Source organism: Callospermophilus lateralis, chromosome 2 (genome assembly GCF_048772815.1).
Source record: "Callospermophilus lateralis isolate mCalLat2 chromosome 2, mCalLat2.hap1, whole genome shotgun sequence".
Taxonomy (NCBI): domain Eukaryota; kingdom Metazoa; phylum Chordata; class Mammalia; order Rodentia; family Sciuridae; genus Callospermophilus; species Callospermophilus lateralis.
Window position 1 is genome coordinate 197618468 of NC_135306.1, and position 17630 is coordinate 197636097.

General features: G+C 46.0%; 1 protein-coding gene across 1 annotated transcript; it reads right to left on the minus strand.

Moving 5' to 3' along the window:
- Positions 1 to 121: 121 nt before the first annotated feature.
- Ube2l6 (ubiquitin conjugating enzyme E2 L6) lies at positions 122 to 9924 on the minus strand. Its single transcript, XM_076844577.2, has 4 exons — positions 9660 to 9924; positions 6378 to 6473; positions 2006 to 2192; positions 122 to 1255 (listed from the first exon to the last, which is right to left on the minus strand). The coding sequence occupies exons 1-4, from the start codon at positions 9684 to 9686 to the stop codon at positions 1104 to 1106; spliced, it is 462 nt and encodes a 153-aa protein (XP_076700692.2). The 5' UTR covers positions 9687 to 9924; the 3' UTR covers positions 122 to 1103.
- Between the last annotated feature and the right edge of the window lie 7706 nt (positions 9925 to 17630).

Consider the following 17630-nt stretch of genomic DNA (forward strand, 5'->3'; position numbering starts at 1 on the left):
AAATGTGGGTATTATCCCTGTAAGCTATTTGAAGCCCCCCACCCCCGGCCAAGGATGGCCTATTCTCTCATGGCCAGCATCCCTTATATTTGGGAAATATACATGAGAAACAGGGTCACACCTTCATTATCCTTATAGTATTATTATTATTGCATTATAATCATACAAAATAGTGGGGTTCATTATATTTGTATGGGTATACAACAATTTGATCAATTTCATTGTCCAGTACCTCCCCTTTCCCTCTCCGCCCTCTCTCCTCCCTCCCCATCCTCTACTGGTCTCCCTTCCACTTTCATGAAATCCCCTCACTCTTTCCCCTTGTGGTGTCTCTAGCTTCCACATATAAGAGAAAACACATCACAGGGTCCTATCAGTTGCTAGATGGCAGCTAAGTCCCAGCCCTCTCTCCTGATGAAAGTCTCGTCCCCTCACTGAGGAGTTGGCCTTATGCCACAATTCACGCGTGGCCAGCATATGGGTCCTATGACTCCCCCTGGATCCTGGAGGGCACACAGCTCACAGCCTGAGGTCCCACTCCTGTCAGGATAGCAGTGGTCTTCAAAAGTGTGATCAGATTGCTGATCTGGAGGATAAACTTTTTTCATTTTGTGATTCATTAGTGGAAAACAAAAGGCTTAGTATCTAAATCTGTACACACCTATCAGTAGTTTGGCTGATTTCAATCAGTGGTACATATGACATCTTCCTTGGACCTGCCTCCCACTGTGTCTCCCTCTGCCCCCACCCCTCAATGCCTGGTCCTGGGGGGGGGGGGTTCTGAGCTTGTCTGGAAGATGACCTGTTCTCTAAGAGGGACAGCTGGAGAAATGGCCTATAATTCTGCAAACCTAAACTCTTCTGGATCTGGGGAAGATAAAGGGTGTGGGAAGGGCACACCTGTGGCCAGGTGAACCTGGGAATGAGTCCACACAGCATGCACATGCCTGCAGCCCCACTCCCACCCCATGTATAGAGTCATGTGCAGCAACTAAGAAGGAAAACATGAGCAGGGCATGAGCCTCCTAGGAGCTCTGGCCTAAGTCCACAAGTATGTCCTTCCAATCGGCAAAGGATCCAAGCAAAGAGGGGCCAGACCGGAATTAGGAGGGCCGGTCTACTCCGAATTCAAGGGTGAACTCTTCAGCCTTCTTCCTGAACAGCTCCGGATCCTGTAACAGCAAGTCAGCGAGCTCCACCCGCAGGGGCTCCCTGGGATTCGGTTTATCCACCAGCATGTTGAGGGCCTCCAAGACTGGGGAGAGAGGCCAGATCAGAACAGCAGGTTACAGTGGGGAAATCCTGGAAGGAAGATCCCCCTGAACCACCCCTGGAGAGACCCCCAAGGAGATCTCATCTCTTAGGATGATTCTACAAACAAAACAAACTTCCCCATTATTCTTGGTGGATAACACCCAACGCTCTGGCTCAGTGGGCCAGTGGTCCTCAGTAACAAGCTTCTCATGAGATATGGGGTTTCTGGGTTTTACCCTCCCTTCAACAAGAACCACTCTGGATTTATCTGCTATATTGGGATTCCAAATTAACTTGGATTTGGGGAAAAAAATTTTAAAGCTAAAGATTGAAAACGCCTGCTGCTCCACAGCTTTACTCATTCACAGGAGCCTTTGGGAACCCCAGGGAAAGTGGCAGGACAATCCCTTCCATTGTCATTTAGGGCACTGTGTCCCAGAAAAGCACAGAGGTTTGCCCAAAGTCCACGGATGGAGCAGCAGGCCTTTTTATCCCAAGCCCTTCCCTCTACACCGAATCTGCCCTCTTTCCCATGAACCATGGCCAAGTTCATCTGTCTCACCTGCCTAAGATGCAGGAACAGAAGCAGGAGCAGGTTAGCAGGTTCAGAATCTCAGGAGACTCCCTTCTATCCCACATCAGGTTCAATTGATACTCATATGTTTTATCTCCCCTTTTTTTACGCTTTTCTAACTTAAATCCAATAACCTCCACCCAGACCAGTCCCTCTTCTGGGCCAGACCCAACCCACCTTGGCAAATCTTGATGTAAGGATTCCAGTTCTCCTTGCTGAGGAGGGGCATGCAGACCTCCCCACTCTCACTCACATTGGGGTGATAGATCTTGGTTGTGAATTTCACCGTGGGCGGCTTGAATGGATACTCCTTGGAGAAGTCAATGCGCAGATTGAAGGCCTTGAGGTTGTAGGGAGGTTGGTGCTGTGCAGAGAGAAAGGCTGAGCTCTGACGCAGAGCTGCTCTGGGAAGAGCACTTTCCCCTGGGGTCCCGGACTGGCCTTTCTTCCCCTGTCCCCATCCCAGGGTCCAGACATCCTGTGCCCCCAGGAAGAATCAAGAGCACCCTCATTCATCTGGCAATTGAGCCACAGATTAGTGGAAGGGTGGAATCACAAAAGGACACTACTGTCAGAAAAATGTGACCCTGGCTTTCACTGTCTGACCAAGAGTGAGCCATCTTTCATCTCTGGGTCTCAGTTTCCTCAGTTGAAAAACGGATAAAGTTTGACTAGATGAGCTACAAGGACCATCTCAGTTTTATGGTTTTTCTGGAAGACAGCCCAGGAGAAGGATAGACCATTCTCTTTCTAGGAGTTGTTAGCAAGTAGAAGAGAAGATTGTCATTGTGGGTGAGTGGTGGGATGGAGAGAATGAGGAAATGCTAAGAACTCAGAGGCTTGGGAATGGAAAATGGGAAAGGTACAGCAATGCCTCACAGAATTCAAAAGAGAGCCAAGTGCAGTGGTGCACACCTGTAATCTCAGCAGCTCGGGAGGCTGAGGCAGGAGGATCGCAAGTTCAAAACCGGCCTCAGCAAAAGCGAGGCGCTGAGAAACTCAATGAGACTCTGCCTGTAAATAAAATGCAAAATAGGGTTCGGGATGTGGCTTAGTGGTTGAGTGCCTCTGAGTTCAATCCCTGGTTACCCACTTCCCCCAAATTAAAAAGAGAATATGCCCAGCAATTCTACTTCTGGGCATATTCTCCAAAGAATTGAAAGTAGGGACATGAACAGGTAATGCATACCAATGTTCATTGGTGTTCACAGAAGCATTATTCACAACAGCCAGAAGATGGAAGCAAACCAGGTATTATCAACAGATGAAAAAACAAAATGTGACATACGCACACAGTAGAACATTATTCAACCTTACAAAGGAATGAAATTCTAATGCTGGCTATAGTATGGATGAACCTTGAAGACATTGCACTAAGTGAAATAAGCTCCAGAAAAAGCAACAGATATAGCATTATGCCACCTATGTGAGAGACAGAGAATAGTCAAATTCGTAGAAAAATAAAGTATAAAATTGGTTAGCAGGTGCTGGGAGGAGGGGGAAATGAGGGAGCTATTGTTGAATGGACACAGAACTTCGATATGAAGGATGAAGAGTCCTAGAGATGGGTGGTCGTGTTGATTGAGCACCAACACAAGCATATTTAATGCCACTGAACTGTATTCCTCCCCACCAGGTACTGGGGATTGAACTCAGGGGTGCTTTACCACTGAACTACGTACCCACTTTTCACTTTTTAATTCTGTGACAGAGTCTCACTCAGTTGCCCAGGCCAGCCTCAAACCTGCCATCCTCCTGCCTCAGCCTCCTGGGTTGCTGGGATTGCATTTGTGCACCACTGCACTCAGCTGAACAACATCTTTAAAAATGAAGCCAAGCACAGTGCACACCTGTAATCCTAGCAACTCAGGAGGCTGAGGCAGGAGGATTGCAAGTTTGAGACCAGCCTGGGCAACACTGTTTAAAAAAAAAAAAAGTGGTTGAGACAGTAAAGTTTGTTCATATATTTTTTACCATCAGTTTTTTGAAAAGTACCAACTCAAGGACCAGAGTTCCCCAGGGGTTAGGAACTTCCAGAAACCAGTAGGAGGTCCTCTAGGCTTGAAGTGACCTGAGGGAAGCACACCTACTCTGTGCTCCCTGAGATAATGGTCGACATGCAGAAGAGTGTAGGGGTTACATGGACTCTGGAGCTACCTACCTGGATGTGAATCTTGGCTCTGCCACTTATGAGCTATGTGATCTCGGGTAAGGAATTAGCCTCTCTGTGCTTCCAAATGGGGACAACAGTAGACTTCTCCATAAGGTTTAGGTGAAGATGAAATGAGTGACTTTATGTCAAAAAAAAACTTAGAACAAAGCTGAGCATGGTGGAGTACACCACAATGGGCACACAATGGTAATCCCAGTGACTTAGAGGCTAAGGCAGGAGGATCACAAGTTTGAGGCCAGCCTCAGCAACTTGTCAAGACCCTGTCTCAAAAGGGCTGGGGATATAGATCAGTGGTAAAACACCCCTAGATTCAATCTCCAGTACTAAAAAATAAATAAATAAATGACAACTGAGAGCAGGACCTCGAACTTGGCTAGCACTGTGTATATGTCAGCTATTATGATCCATAGGAAAACTCACATCTACCAGCATCTCCTTTTTCAAATAAGGAACGTCAAGTTCAGAACAAGTTCACAGTGGTGGGGCCGGGAAGGAGACATAGCACTGTCGACTTTACATCTCCTCACAGGACCATTGTTCTGTACCCGTAGAAGGAAGGAACCCCAGAACTTGGGTGACCTCAGCACAAAGGCCTTTGGGCAGGTTCCAAAGCTCCAAGTCCTTTGACCCTTTAAACTAAAAGCAGAATGACATGAGTTCCTCTCAGCAGAGTCAAGGGTTTGTTTTGTTTTGTTTTTGTTTTTGTTTATGGTGCTGGGGACAGAACCAGGGCCTCGCACAGGCTAGGCAAGCATTTTACCACTGAGCTGCACCAAGCCCAGAGTCAGGATCTTCTCAGAGCTCCTCCGTAATGGGAGGTAAACTGGAAACCCACAGTGGCCGTGGGTGTACTGAGGTAAAATGAAGCAACTACTGGGCAGATAAAGAGAATGCCCGGCTTTTATGGTGTTGATAATGAGAAAAGGCCTTGTGAGGTAGAGATAAGGCCCAGGGCAAGGCCTCAGGTCAGGGCGGGGCCATTGTGCATCCTGTCTGCAGGGCCTTCTTGCTGGGCTGCCCAGGTCTTAACAGGGGACAGAGGTTGCAGAGAGATGGAGCTGAGAGCTCTGGGACCTGTCCCACCTCTGCCACAAGCTGGTTGTGTGACTCTGAGCTCCTGTAAGACTCAGCTTCCTCATCTATCAAATGAAGTTGGACAAGACCAAGGATTTCAAGTTGCATTATACTTAGCCAAGGAAGTCCTACTGACTCCCAAGTTCTGGGTTAAATGAAACATCTTGCTATTTTAATATCCCAATAGAGCTTTGAGCAACAAAAAGCTAATAATAATAAAAATAATTTTTATTTTCAAGTAACCAAAGGTGTGTAGATGAATTTCTCAAAGATAATGTCTTCAGTACCAATAATTAGATGACAAAACTGAGATCTCATAGTCTGCTAGATTCTTGGGAATATTTCTTTCAAAGGGAGATTTTATCAAGATGCTACCAGATAATGAACCGAGAGAAAGGAGAACAGTAGAGATGGGTGATCTTCTGAAATAAGATCTTCGAAAGAAAACAAAATACATTTTGGTTTTGGGGAGCAGGTTCTACTAACTCAGAAACTTAGAAGTTCAGTCCTACCCCTTGACAAAGCCTGCAAAGGTCCAAGAGACTGACTCTCTCTCTCTCTCTCTCTCTCTCTCTCTCTCAACCAGGAATTGAATCCAGGGGTGCTTAATCATTGAGCCACGTCCCCAGGCCTTTTTATTTTGAGACAGGGTCTCACTAAGTTGCTTAGGGCCTTGCTAAATTGCTGGGGCTGGCTTTGAACTCATGATCCTCCTGCCTCAGCCTCCCATGCTGCTGGGATTACAGTCGTGCATCACCACACCCAGCTTTTCTTTCTTTCTTTTCTTCCTTTTTTTTTTTTTTTTTTTTTTTTGGTGGTGCTGGAGGTTGAATCGAGGGCCCTGCGCACACTAGGCGAGCACCTTACCAACTGAGCTACATCCCCAGCCCCTTTTCTTTTCTTTTATAAAGACAGGGTCTTACTATGTTGCCAAGGCCAACCTCAAATTCCTGGACTCAAGCCATCCTCCTGCCTCAGTTTCCCGAGCACCTGGGACTACAGAGGCATGTCACTGTGCCCAGTTTTCTCCTTCTTTTTGATGCTGTTTGTCTGAAGCTTCTGGGGTGGCCTTGGTGGCTACTGAGGAAGGGTCTCTAATAAGTCCTAAGTCTGTTGTCATATTCAGCAATCTCCCAGGAACTCAGAGCAATCAATCCAGGGAGAGACCCCCTCCACCAAGGATAACCTCCAGGACAAGAGCCCCAAGGCAGGGGACATTGTCACCTCACCCAGACCCTCCCTGCCCAGGCCACTGGCCCATGGTAGCCCGCATCCAAAGCCAGGACCCCCATGGACACTCACAGGCAGGAGGAGCGCATGCCACACCAGGACATTGGCATCATCACAGTACAGGTGCTTCAGGTAAGGCGGAAGCTCCTGTTGCAGATCCTCCATCTCCTGGAAGAGGCACACTGAGTGGTCAGTGGGTCTGGTACTTACCACCTCAGCCCCCGCCCCCGCCCCAAGGGCAAGCCGTTCTGGGAGCAGAACCTGGCAAAGTTAAAGCCCCCACTTACTGAGCACGTAGCATGTATGCCACATGGCACTATGTGCTTTAAAACATCTGATTTTGGCCTCACCACGACTCTATGGGTACTAGACATAGGAGTAGGTGATCACTTCTTCCAGGTATTAAAACTTGGGAACAAATGTCTTAGGAACCTTTACTTCCTGAAAGCCAGGTACTTAATCCTGTCCTATTATGTGTGGATTCATAATAAGAAAGACAGAGAAGCAGGGAGGCTCCGCAGAGGGTGCACAGTGTGAGCCAGGCTGTGCGGAATAAATAGGAGTCCGCCATGCAGAGAAGGGGACAGGCACCAAGGCACAGGGCCTAGACCACGCAAATGTGGGTAGGTGTCCCATGGAAGGTTAATGGTTATTACAGGAAAAGGGTTCCACGGTCAAGTATATTTGGGAAAACTAAGCAAAACTGCTTCCTTCACGGTAGGACTTCTCAGAGGCTTTAGAATGCTATGGTGTGTTGTGACTCTCCAAGACGTGAGCCCCAGCATGCCCTACTTCTCAAAGGGCACTGCCCAGCCCTTTTGGGGATTCATCCCATGGGCCTACAGATCCTTTCATTTGGGAAAAGAGGGGATAAAACAAATTCAAGGGCAGGTCATATTTCACTGGAAAGATGAATGGGTGGTTTTCCACTAGGGCTGATTTTACCTCCCAGGGGACATTTGGCAATGCCTAGAAACATTTTCCATTGCAATTTAGTGGGTAAAGATTAGAGATATTGATAAACAACTCTTAAGAATTACCTGGGGGTGCTAGGGATATAGCTCGGTGGCTTGCCTAGCATGCGCACAGCCCTGAGTTCAACACCCAGCACTTAAAAAAAAAAAAAAAAATTACCAGGTCCCAAATATCAATAGTCACAAGGTTGAGAAATCCTGTGTAAACAAAGGATTTGGAGAGAAAGCGCCAAACCCAGCCCACAGTTGAGGAGGGTTCCTTTACCACTATGTGGCCATCTGAACTTTCTTTCCCCCTGCCCAACAGAGACACGCTCTCCCCACTCTCGTATCTCTCACCTGTGTTCCATGTCTGCCCAACAAACTGCTTCTTGTGTCTCCACCCAGACTCCATGACCTCATTTATCTTTACCCCAGACAATGGGCACATCATTACTACTATAAATCCTGCTCCTATAAATCCTGCTCTCAGTATTGTCCAACTCTTGGCAAGAATGAAGCCCAAGGATGAACAGTCAAGATTTCCAATGGGCATGTTCTGTATCTTACCATACCTGGGAACACATGGACTTTATCTCTTTTAGGTGAGTTCTGCCAAAACTTTTCCAAAGCCCGAGGATGTTGAAACTCAAGCTAGGACAGTTCTTTCCCAAGACAGGCTGGGAAATCACCTGACTTAGAGGAACCGAAAATGAAAGTAGAGAAGCCACTGCTGATTTCCTCCAAATTTTCAACTGTGAACATGTATTTTTTTTGAACAAAAAATGTTACATGCGAATAAAATGAAACTTGGCCATATGTGCAAAAGAAAGGTCATTCCTTACTGAATGACCCTGGATAGCTGAGTTATTTTCTCTCAGCCTCAATTTCTTCATCTGTAAAATGGAATATTAGCTAAGTGCAGTGGCACACTACTGCAATCCCACTACTCAGAAGGCTGAGATAGGAGGATCACAAGTTTGAGATCAGCATCAGCAACTTAGTGAGAGCCTGTTTCAAAACATAAAGGGCTGAGGGTGTAACTCAGTGGTAAACCACCACTGGGTTCAATCCTCAGTACTGAAAAAAAAGGGGGGGGGTTTATTTATCTCACAGAGCTGCTAGGGGAATTAGATGAAATAACTTATGTAAACTGCCTGAGTTAATACCCCCCACACCCCCACATCCCGAGTGCTTAAGACCACCAGTGACAAATACCAGCTCCAGTCTTCTCCCCACTTGTAGGGAAGACCCTCTGCCCCATTTCACTGCCAACCTTCAGATTTCAGTTCTTCTGGGCTGAGCCCCCTCTGGGTGTACAGATGTCCCTTCCCAGCCTCTGACAAGAAAATGCTGTCTGCCCCTGGAGTGCATAGAGCATAGTGCATAGAGCAGAGGGGCACTTTCAGGAGCCCCAAAGGTTAGTGCGGGGGATGCCCATGTCACCTCACCAGAATTGCTCTTCCTCCCCCTCTCCCTCCAATTCTGGCCACACCCCAATCCTGAAAACACCGTGGGTTTTCCCACTTCCTGGGGAAAACTGCTCCCTCGCCATCCTTCCAGATCTTACTTCAAGTTGTGTCCCTGTTAGGAATGAAAGTCCAAAGGGATAGGATTTTTGTTCGTCGCTGCCCGCTACCTCTTTGCACAGGGCCAGCATATCCTAGATATTCGACATCTGCCTAAAGAATGCAACCAGGCCATCTACTCCAGGAAGCCTTCCAGAGTTCTTCCAGAGAACACCCATAGATCGCTCCTACACACACACACACACACACACACACACACACACATCCTAAGCAGCATTCCCTGCCTTTCGGAACTCTGGTTATGTAGGTATCAAAGTATGGGATGGGCCATAGGCTATTCCAAGGCAAGGAGTTGGTTCTGGTTATCGCTGTTCGTAAACCACCCCACAATCGCTGCAGCAGAGCGCCTGGCTCCGAGAGCCTTTTCTGTATCCAGACGCACTCAATTGTTACAAGTTTCCAGGGAAAGTGAAACTGAAACCAGTTTGGGGGAAACTGGCTCATCGTCACCCCCAGTACAGCTCAGGAAGCTAGTGACATTCCCACCCCATAGGCACCCTCCCCACCCCAACCCCAAATTCCAGCTACGGACCCTCTGGCAGACCCTTTCTTCTAGCGAGAGGGCGGGGATGCCTGGGATTCGGCCACCCGGGTACCCAGCCCAGATAGATAGATAGATAGATAGACAGACAGACAGACAGACAGACAGATAGATAGATAGATACAGATAGATAGATAGATGATAGATAGATAGATGATCGATAGAGAGAGAGAGAGAGAGAGAGAGCGCAAGCGCTGGAGGAGCGGCGGAGGGGACGGCGGGAGCGGGGAACCGAGGGCCGCGAGAAAGGCGTCATCCCAAACCCGATTACCTTCGCCACTCGCTTGCTGGCGGTCATCTTGGCACCGAATCTGGGGCGCCCGCGGGCTCTGGCAGGGCTGCGGGCTCCGGCGGGGACACCGTGCGCCCCGCCCCAAGGGCCACACCTCCCGAGCCCCGCCCACGCTCCGCTCTACTTCGTCCCACTCCCGGCTGTGTAGACCTGCTCCCAGCTGCTCCGCAGAGACGCGGAGGGAGAAGTAGAGAGGACGCTCTGGCCGCGGCGGGTCCCCGCGCGACGGTCCCGGAGACCAGGCAGGTCCGCCTTGGACGCGCGGGGCTGCGGGGGTCCCTGCGCTCCGCTGGGGGGCGCCGTGCCAGGTCTGCTATCGCGCGGGAGCCGTCCCAGCCCGCACCCGCTCCGTGGGCTCTCCGGTCTCCATCAGCCCCCTAGATGCACACTCGCCCTAAGAAAATACCGAATGAGACAGGTCGCTTGGTGACCTCCACCGTCGGACCACCACCCTAAGTCCCTCCTACATCCAGAGTCCCAGAGTCCCTTGGCCAGTCCCCTGCCCTTCGTGCGCCAAGTGCCCCATTCTAAAACTAGGCGAGGGGTGTGGCTTAGACTATATTCCCTCCTAGGATCGCTCCTTTGGCGCTGGGGATCCTTTGTGCTGTCCAGCCTTTGGTGACGGAAGTGCAAAGTTTATTCCGGACACCGCAAGAAGGCGCTGTTAGGGGGTTGGTTTTGTCAACCACTCAGTCCCTTACTAGTCTTACTGTGTAGTAAGCGCCTGTTATGTGCTGATTTGGGAAACAGCATCTCGAGAAGATCTTCGTTGCAATGGTGAACTAGCTAGGAGCCCCCCTTCCTCACCCCCACCCCCCCCAACCCAGAAATCGGCTAGTTCCTCACTTAGTTTTATCTAAGTGTCTTAGAACCATACAACTATTCTGCTAAGGTGTAGGGTGTATTGGCACAACAACTTAATTCAATTCAATAAACTTGAACTGAACACTTTCTATGTGCTAATTATGTGAGCAATGCCTTAGCATAGGCCGATGAGGGAACCCAGGCATGTGAACACACCGTTGGTCAACAGTCTCAATTATCATGGGAACATGGGGTCCCTGTCCCTGGAGAAGCTCTCAGGCTGTTGGGACAGAGGGAGAGAATGCAGCCGATTCATTTTTGATGATGCTGATCCGAGAATGACCTGGTTCTATGAGAGCCTGGAGAAGGCTCATGTGATCCCACCCCAGAAGGAGGCAGAGGTTTCCTGGAAGAGAGAAAATTCCAAGAGACTTGTGGAGCAGGACGAGTTAGCTAGAATAAGAGCAGAGAGGGAAGGACTTGCAAGAAGAGGGAACAGCCCATGAGCAAAAGGGAGGTGCTGGTGTAGCTCAGGCTGAATGACTTCACAGTGTGGAGTCCAGGTCTCTGTTTACACTCCTTGGTCCTCCTTCTCTTGCCTTACAGAAGTCCTGCATCCCCAAAGTGAATGTGTACTCCTCCTTGGATGGGTCCTCAACCGCCCCCCCCCCCCCAGTTTGGAGGCCCAGGGGCATGGCCTTCATGTGCTTTCACAGTGCAGATCTTTGTGTCAGACCAAGCCCTGAAGAGACCTGGGTCCAAGTTCCACATCTGCTCCACATGCAGCATGTTCTCAGCTGAGCCATGGAAACTCCTACCTGCCTCCTAGGACCATTGTAGACTTAGCTCACAGACACAGGGAAACTCTGAAAATGACAAATCGAAGCTAAAAATAAACAAGTTTGAATTTCACTATTATTAGTGGAATAACTTTAGGCAAATTACTTAGCCTGCCTGTGCCTCTATTCTCACATCGGTAAAATGGGGCTATTACAGTGCATATGAGGAACAATGAGTTGGTATTTGTAAATAATTTAATGCAGGGATGGAGGTCCATGGTGGAGCACTTGTCCAGCACGTGCAAGGCCCTGGGTTCCATCCTCAGCACTGCAAAACAAAAACTTAAAACTTAACTGGAAAAAAAAAAAAAGAGCTTAATGTAGAATACTGGACCATAAATGACAGTCATAACAATAATAATATAATAAATAGTGCTAGGGCTGTGGCTCAGCGGTAATGCACTTGCCTGTCATGTGTGAAGCACTGGGTTTGCTTCTCAGCACACATAAATAAATAAAATAAAGACCTATCAACAAATAAAAAATATTTTAAAATAATAATAATAATAATATAATAAATAGTAAAATAATAGATGTCTCCCAGGAGTGCATGAGCAGGGTTGGAGAAGAGCTACTGAGCTTACTTGCTTAATAACACTGCCTTCCTTAATAGGAGACCCAGTGCCGTTGGGTGTGGTGGTGCACGCTGGTAATCCCAGCTGTTCAAGAGGAGGAGGCAAGAGGATTGAGAGTTCAAAGCCAGCCTCAGCAATTTAGCAAGGCCCTAAGCAACTCAGTGAGACCCTGTCTTTAAGTAAAACATATATTTAAAAAAAAAAAAAAAAAGAGCTGAGTAGGTGGTTAGCACCCCTGGGTTCAATCCCTGGTACAAAAAAAAAAAAAAAAAAAAAAAAGAGGAGACCCATGCTTCTTCTCTTGTGGAGCAGGATGAGTTAGCTAGAATAAGAGCAGAGAGGGAAGGACTTGCAAGAAGAGGGAACAGCCCATGAGCATTTATTAGTCCTTGGCATTTATTTAGCCATTCAACAGAATGTGCTGAGCACCTACTTATTCAAGTGCTGTGTTGAGCACTCCTCGGGACCTAGGCAGGGGGGAGGCCCACTCTGTATGTTCATTATCCAGCAGAAGAGACATTTCATTCCTAGACAGCAAAGATAGGAGAAGGGATTCCAGGATGGACTTTTTAAGACTCTGCTTTGCCAGCTCCAGGCCTTACCTATTTGTTTCCAGCATACAATGGGATTCTGTAGGTGAGGACCACCCTCTAGATTCCAATTTATTTATTTATAATGCAGTGTTCTAAGCAAAAGGGACTTCTTCAGAAGTCTCCCTGAACCTCTGTGAATTTTGAGAGGTGGATTTGAGCTAGTAAGAAGCAGGTGATTTTCTGTTTATAATTTTTTTTATTACTGATTAATTGATTGATTTAATTTTGGTACTGGGGATTGAACACAGAGACACTTTACCACTGTACTACATCTCCAGTCTTTTGTTTTTTAATTTTTGAGACAGGGTCTCACTAAGTTGCTGAGAGTCTTGCTTAGGTGCTGAGGCTGGCCTCAAATTTGTAATTCTGCTGCCTCAGCCTCCCAAGTTGCTGTGATTATAGGTATGTGCCACTGCGTCCAGTTAAGAGTAGTTGATTTTCTTACAGACCTGTTCTCTGGTTTTGATCCTGTTGAGGGTAGGGAGAGTTCATCTCAGAACTACATCAGCCCTTCCTTTCTCCCTAGGGCCCAAAGAAGCTCAAAAGGAACCAGAAGCAGAGGATCTTCTGCTTCTTTGATTAAGGAAGGGACCTCCTCCTCCTGATCATCTCACACCCCAAAAACCTGCACCCCGGAGAAGGCAAGTCCTGCCTTAAGATTAAAGAAGAGAGGGTTGATCAGCTAGGAGGCAAAACCCCAGGCTACTGACTCAGGGAACCTGCCTCCTCCACCTGGCTCAACCAGTCAATTACTTGCTTGTTGCAGGACTTTGGACAAGAGAGGTAACCGCGACAACAGTGATTACAACAATAACTATATCTATTTGACGTTTCAGGAAGTGTTAGTTTACTCAGTCTGCTATAACAGAAGACCACAGGCTGCCTTTGACTCATGCAACGTGATATGCACATCTGAGTCCTTGCTTGCTCTTTTTCTTTTTCCCTTTTTTTGTGGTTCTGAGAATCAAACCCAGGGCCTTGTACATGCTAGTCAAGAGCTCTACCACTGAGCCACACCAGCAGGCCTTTTTACTTTTGGAAACAAGGTCTCACTATGTTCCCCAGGCTGGCCTCAAACTTGCAGTCCTTCTGTCTCAGTACCTCCTGGTCTCTAGGATTACAGGCATGCACCACTGTGTGCCCCTTCCTTGACTGGTTTTAAGGTGGGCTCTAATGTCCCCTCCAATTCTGTCTCTGGGCCTCCTCCAACTCAGACAGAGCTGCCAATGATTAGTCCTAAGGTTAGTGGGTGGATGTTCATGATTAATGAGTAGAATTAAATCCTTAACTTGTGTCCATATTGTACATGTGTGAGTCAGGATTTTACCTTTGACTAAAACTTATCTTTGAATAGTTATAGACTAGCCTGGGAGAATACTTAAGAAATAGGTGAGTGTTTTTGTTTTGTTTTTATGGTGCTGGGGATTGAACCCAGGGCCTCAAGCACACTGAGCATACACTCTACCACTGAGCTATACCCCCATTCCCAGTAAGAGTGATTTAATAGTTTGGAAAGGGAAACTGAGTGCCTTAGGAAAGAAGTAGGAAGAGACCTACTGTCCACTGATTTGCACTGTTAAAATTTCATATGAAGCTGGGTGCTGGCACATACCTATAATCTCAGCAACTCAGGAGGCTGAGGCCTGAGTATCACAAGTTCAAGGCCAGCCTGATAAACTTAATGAATCCCTTAGCAACTTAGTAAGGGCCTGTCTCAAGATGAAAAATAAAAATGAGGAGCTGGGGATATAGCTCATTTGGTAGAGTGCTTGCTTCTCATGCAAATAAGGCCCTGGCTTCAACCCCCAGCACCACAAATAAATAAATAATTAATTAAAATAAAAATGGGTGGGGATGTAGATCAGTGGTAAAGCATCTCTAGATTCACTCCCCAGTAACCACCCCCCCAATTTTTTCACATGATAATTTTTCATCATTTTATTTATTTTTTAAAAATGTTTTAAAATTTTTATTTTCAATTGACACATAAAAATTATACATATTTATACTTATGATATAGAGTATGATAATTAAAACATGCATATAACATGTAATGACCAAGTCAGAATAATTAGCATTTCCATTACCTTAAAAATTTACCAACTCTTTGTGTTCTATGAACTCTTCTAATAAGTTGCTATAAAGTATAGTCACCCTAGAATAGGTATTATAGAACCCCTGGAATTTATTCCTCTTATCTAATTGTATTTTCATACCTGCTATCAACCTATCTTTATTTCTCCTCCCTGCTACCCTTCCTACCTCTAGGAATCATTATTCTACTCTCCACTTCTATGAGATCAACATTTTTAGCTTCCACATATGACTAAGAATACGCAGCATCCATCTTTCTTTGTCTGGCTGATTTCACTTAACATGTCCTCCAGTCACACAGTAAAATTGGAATCGAACTTTTAAGTAAAGAAACTATTCACTCAGAACTATAAGCAAATACAACATATTTAAAGAAAATTAATTAAAATGAGAGAAATGAAAATAGGAAGTGTAATCTAGTGATTAAGTGCATGAGGTTGAAGGTCAAGCAGAGCTGAATTTAAAACTCTAATATTTTAAACAAATTGATTAATTGCTCTAAGCATTATTTTATTGGTTGGATGGAGATAGTGATATCTTATTTCTGGTGTCACTGTGGGAACCGCATGAGATTTGAATGCTTAAAAAACTTTAAACTGGGCCTGGTATTCAGTAAAATCTCACAACAAATGCGGATCACAATAACATAATGATCAACATTATCATTGCCCTCAATAGTATCATCTAATCCAGGGTCTTCCAAGCTCAGGATGAACCCACCAAAGCATTTTGGGTGATATTTTGTTTTGTTTTTTACAGTATTGGGAATTGAAGCCAGGGGCACTCTACCATTGAGCTCATTCCCCAGCCCTCTCTAAATTTTATTTTAAGAAAAAAAATCTCTGGAGGGCTGGGTCGTGGCTCAGTGGTAGAGCACTTGCCTAGCATGTGTGAGGCACTGGGTTCAATTCTCACCACCACATATAAATAAATAAAATAAAGGTCCATCAACAACTAAAAAATTTTAAAAAAGAAAAAGAAAAAAAATATCACTAAATTGCCCAGGCTGGCTTCCAACTCACAATCCTCCTGTCTCAGCCTCTAAATTGCTGGGGTTACAGGTGCATGCTACTGTACCTTTTTAGACAGTGTTGAATATCTAAACACCAGACTGGCAGTGTAGACAGAGGCAGAGTGTTCGCCCAGCATGTAAAAAAAAAATGCTTTAAAAAAAAAAAAATCTCAGAATGAGAAAGTATTTTTCAATTTCTTTAAATCCTTCTTGAGGGGCCAGGGTTGTGGCTCAGCAGTAGAGCACTCGCCTAGCACGTGCGAGGCCCTGGGTTCGAGCCTCAGCACCACAAAAAACTGAATAAATAAAATTAAGGTATTGTGTCCATCTACAACTAAAAAATCTTTTAATAAATAAATAAACAAACAAATCCTTGTTGATATCTCAAGGATGGGTGTCAGTTTAACTCCTAACACATGCTAATCTCCATTTCTAACAAAGAGGGAAGAGGCCTCAGTATACATTTAAGCAGACAGAATCAGACAGAATTTAGTAATAGTGTTCTGTTTTCGTTTTATAGTTACATTTATTCTAGAGCACTTTTGTCTCGTTGTGTCCCTTCCCTTCCTCCATAGAATTTTTTACTGGGAATTGAACCCAGAGTTGCTTAATCACTGAGCCACATCTCAAGCCCTTTTTTATTTTATTTTTTCTTTTAAGACAGGGTCTCACTGAGTTGCTTAGGATTTTGCTAAATTGCTTGGCTGGCCTCAAACTTGCAATCCTCCTGCCTCAGTCGCCTGAGCCTTTGGGATTACAGGCATGCACCACTGTGCCTGGTTTAGATTTTTTAAAATTATATTTTATGATTGCATTGTTATAAATAAGAATAAAATCCAGCCAGGAATGGAGGATCACAACTGTAATCCCAGAGACTCAGGAGCCTGAGGCAAGAGGATTGCAAGTTTGAGGTGGGCATCCACAATTTAGCAAGACCTCTGCTCAAAGTAAAAAAATAAAAAGGACTGGGGGTGTAACTCAGTGGTAGAGCCCCCCTGGGTTCAGCCCCCACTACTACAAAAAACAAAACCAAACAAAAAATGAATAAAATCCTGGCTAGATAGATTCACTATAATATATTCATTACTATCATTATATTCATTTTTTCCTAATTAAAAAAAAATTAAATTAAAGCATTTTTGCAGGCACCTAGAAGTGGGCTCAAGACCCTGTCCCTGCTTGACCCTGATTCATTCTACTTGTGGCAAGTATAAAAGAGACCTACCATCCACTGATTTGCACTTTTAAAACTTCATATGAAGCTGGGTGTGCTGGAACACGCCTATAATCTCAGACAGAGTTGCCAATGGGGCTTACTCGCTCATTTAGTGTTCCTGTAGGGAGATGAACTCTCCCTCCCCCCACCTATAATCTCAGACAGAGTTGCCAGAGAGCCAGAATCCGCATTTACAGGGAAGATGTCAAATTCCCTCTTTATATAAGTGCAATTTGGTAAACAAAAGGGGCAACTCAGTGAGACCCTGTCTCTAAACAATGTAAAAGTAAATAATAGTAGGAGGGAGGGTGGGTGAGAATATGGCAAAATGAAAGCCCTTCCCCTTACAGACAAGGAGATTGGACTCTGGGGATGTGACACCTTGTGAAGCAGGGACCAGGGTTCAGCCATCCAGACCCTGCAGCATGTTCAGATGAGGCATCTCAGCCACTCCCCCCACCCGCCACCCCTGCACATTCCCAGGAATGGGATGATCCCTCCCCACTGGCCTTGGACCAGCTCCACAGGGATGCGGGAAGTTCCTAAATTACCCCATAGCCTGCTCTTGCCAAGACCCAGGGCCTGGGGAGACAGCTTCCCAGAGGATCCTAGGAGGAAACGACTTCAGAATTGGGTTTTGTTTCCATCAGACCACTTCTTCCAATCGGTTCAGAGAGGCCAACACAAGGAAGGACAAAGTCCCTTTAAATCCAGCCGTACCTTATTAGAAAAAGGCATGGGGTGGGGGTGGGGGATTATGAAAAAGAGTAAATTTATTAGCATTCTGACTGGGGGGCTTCTTCAAAAGACCAACACT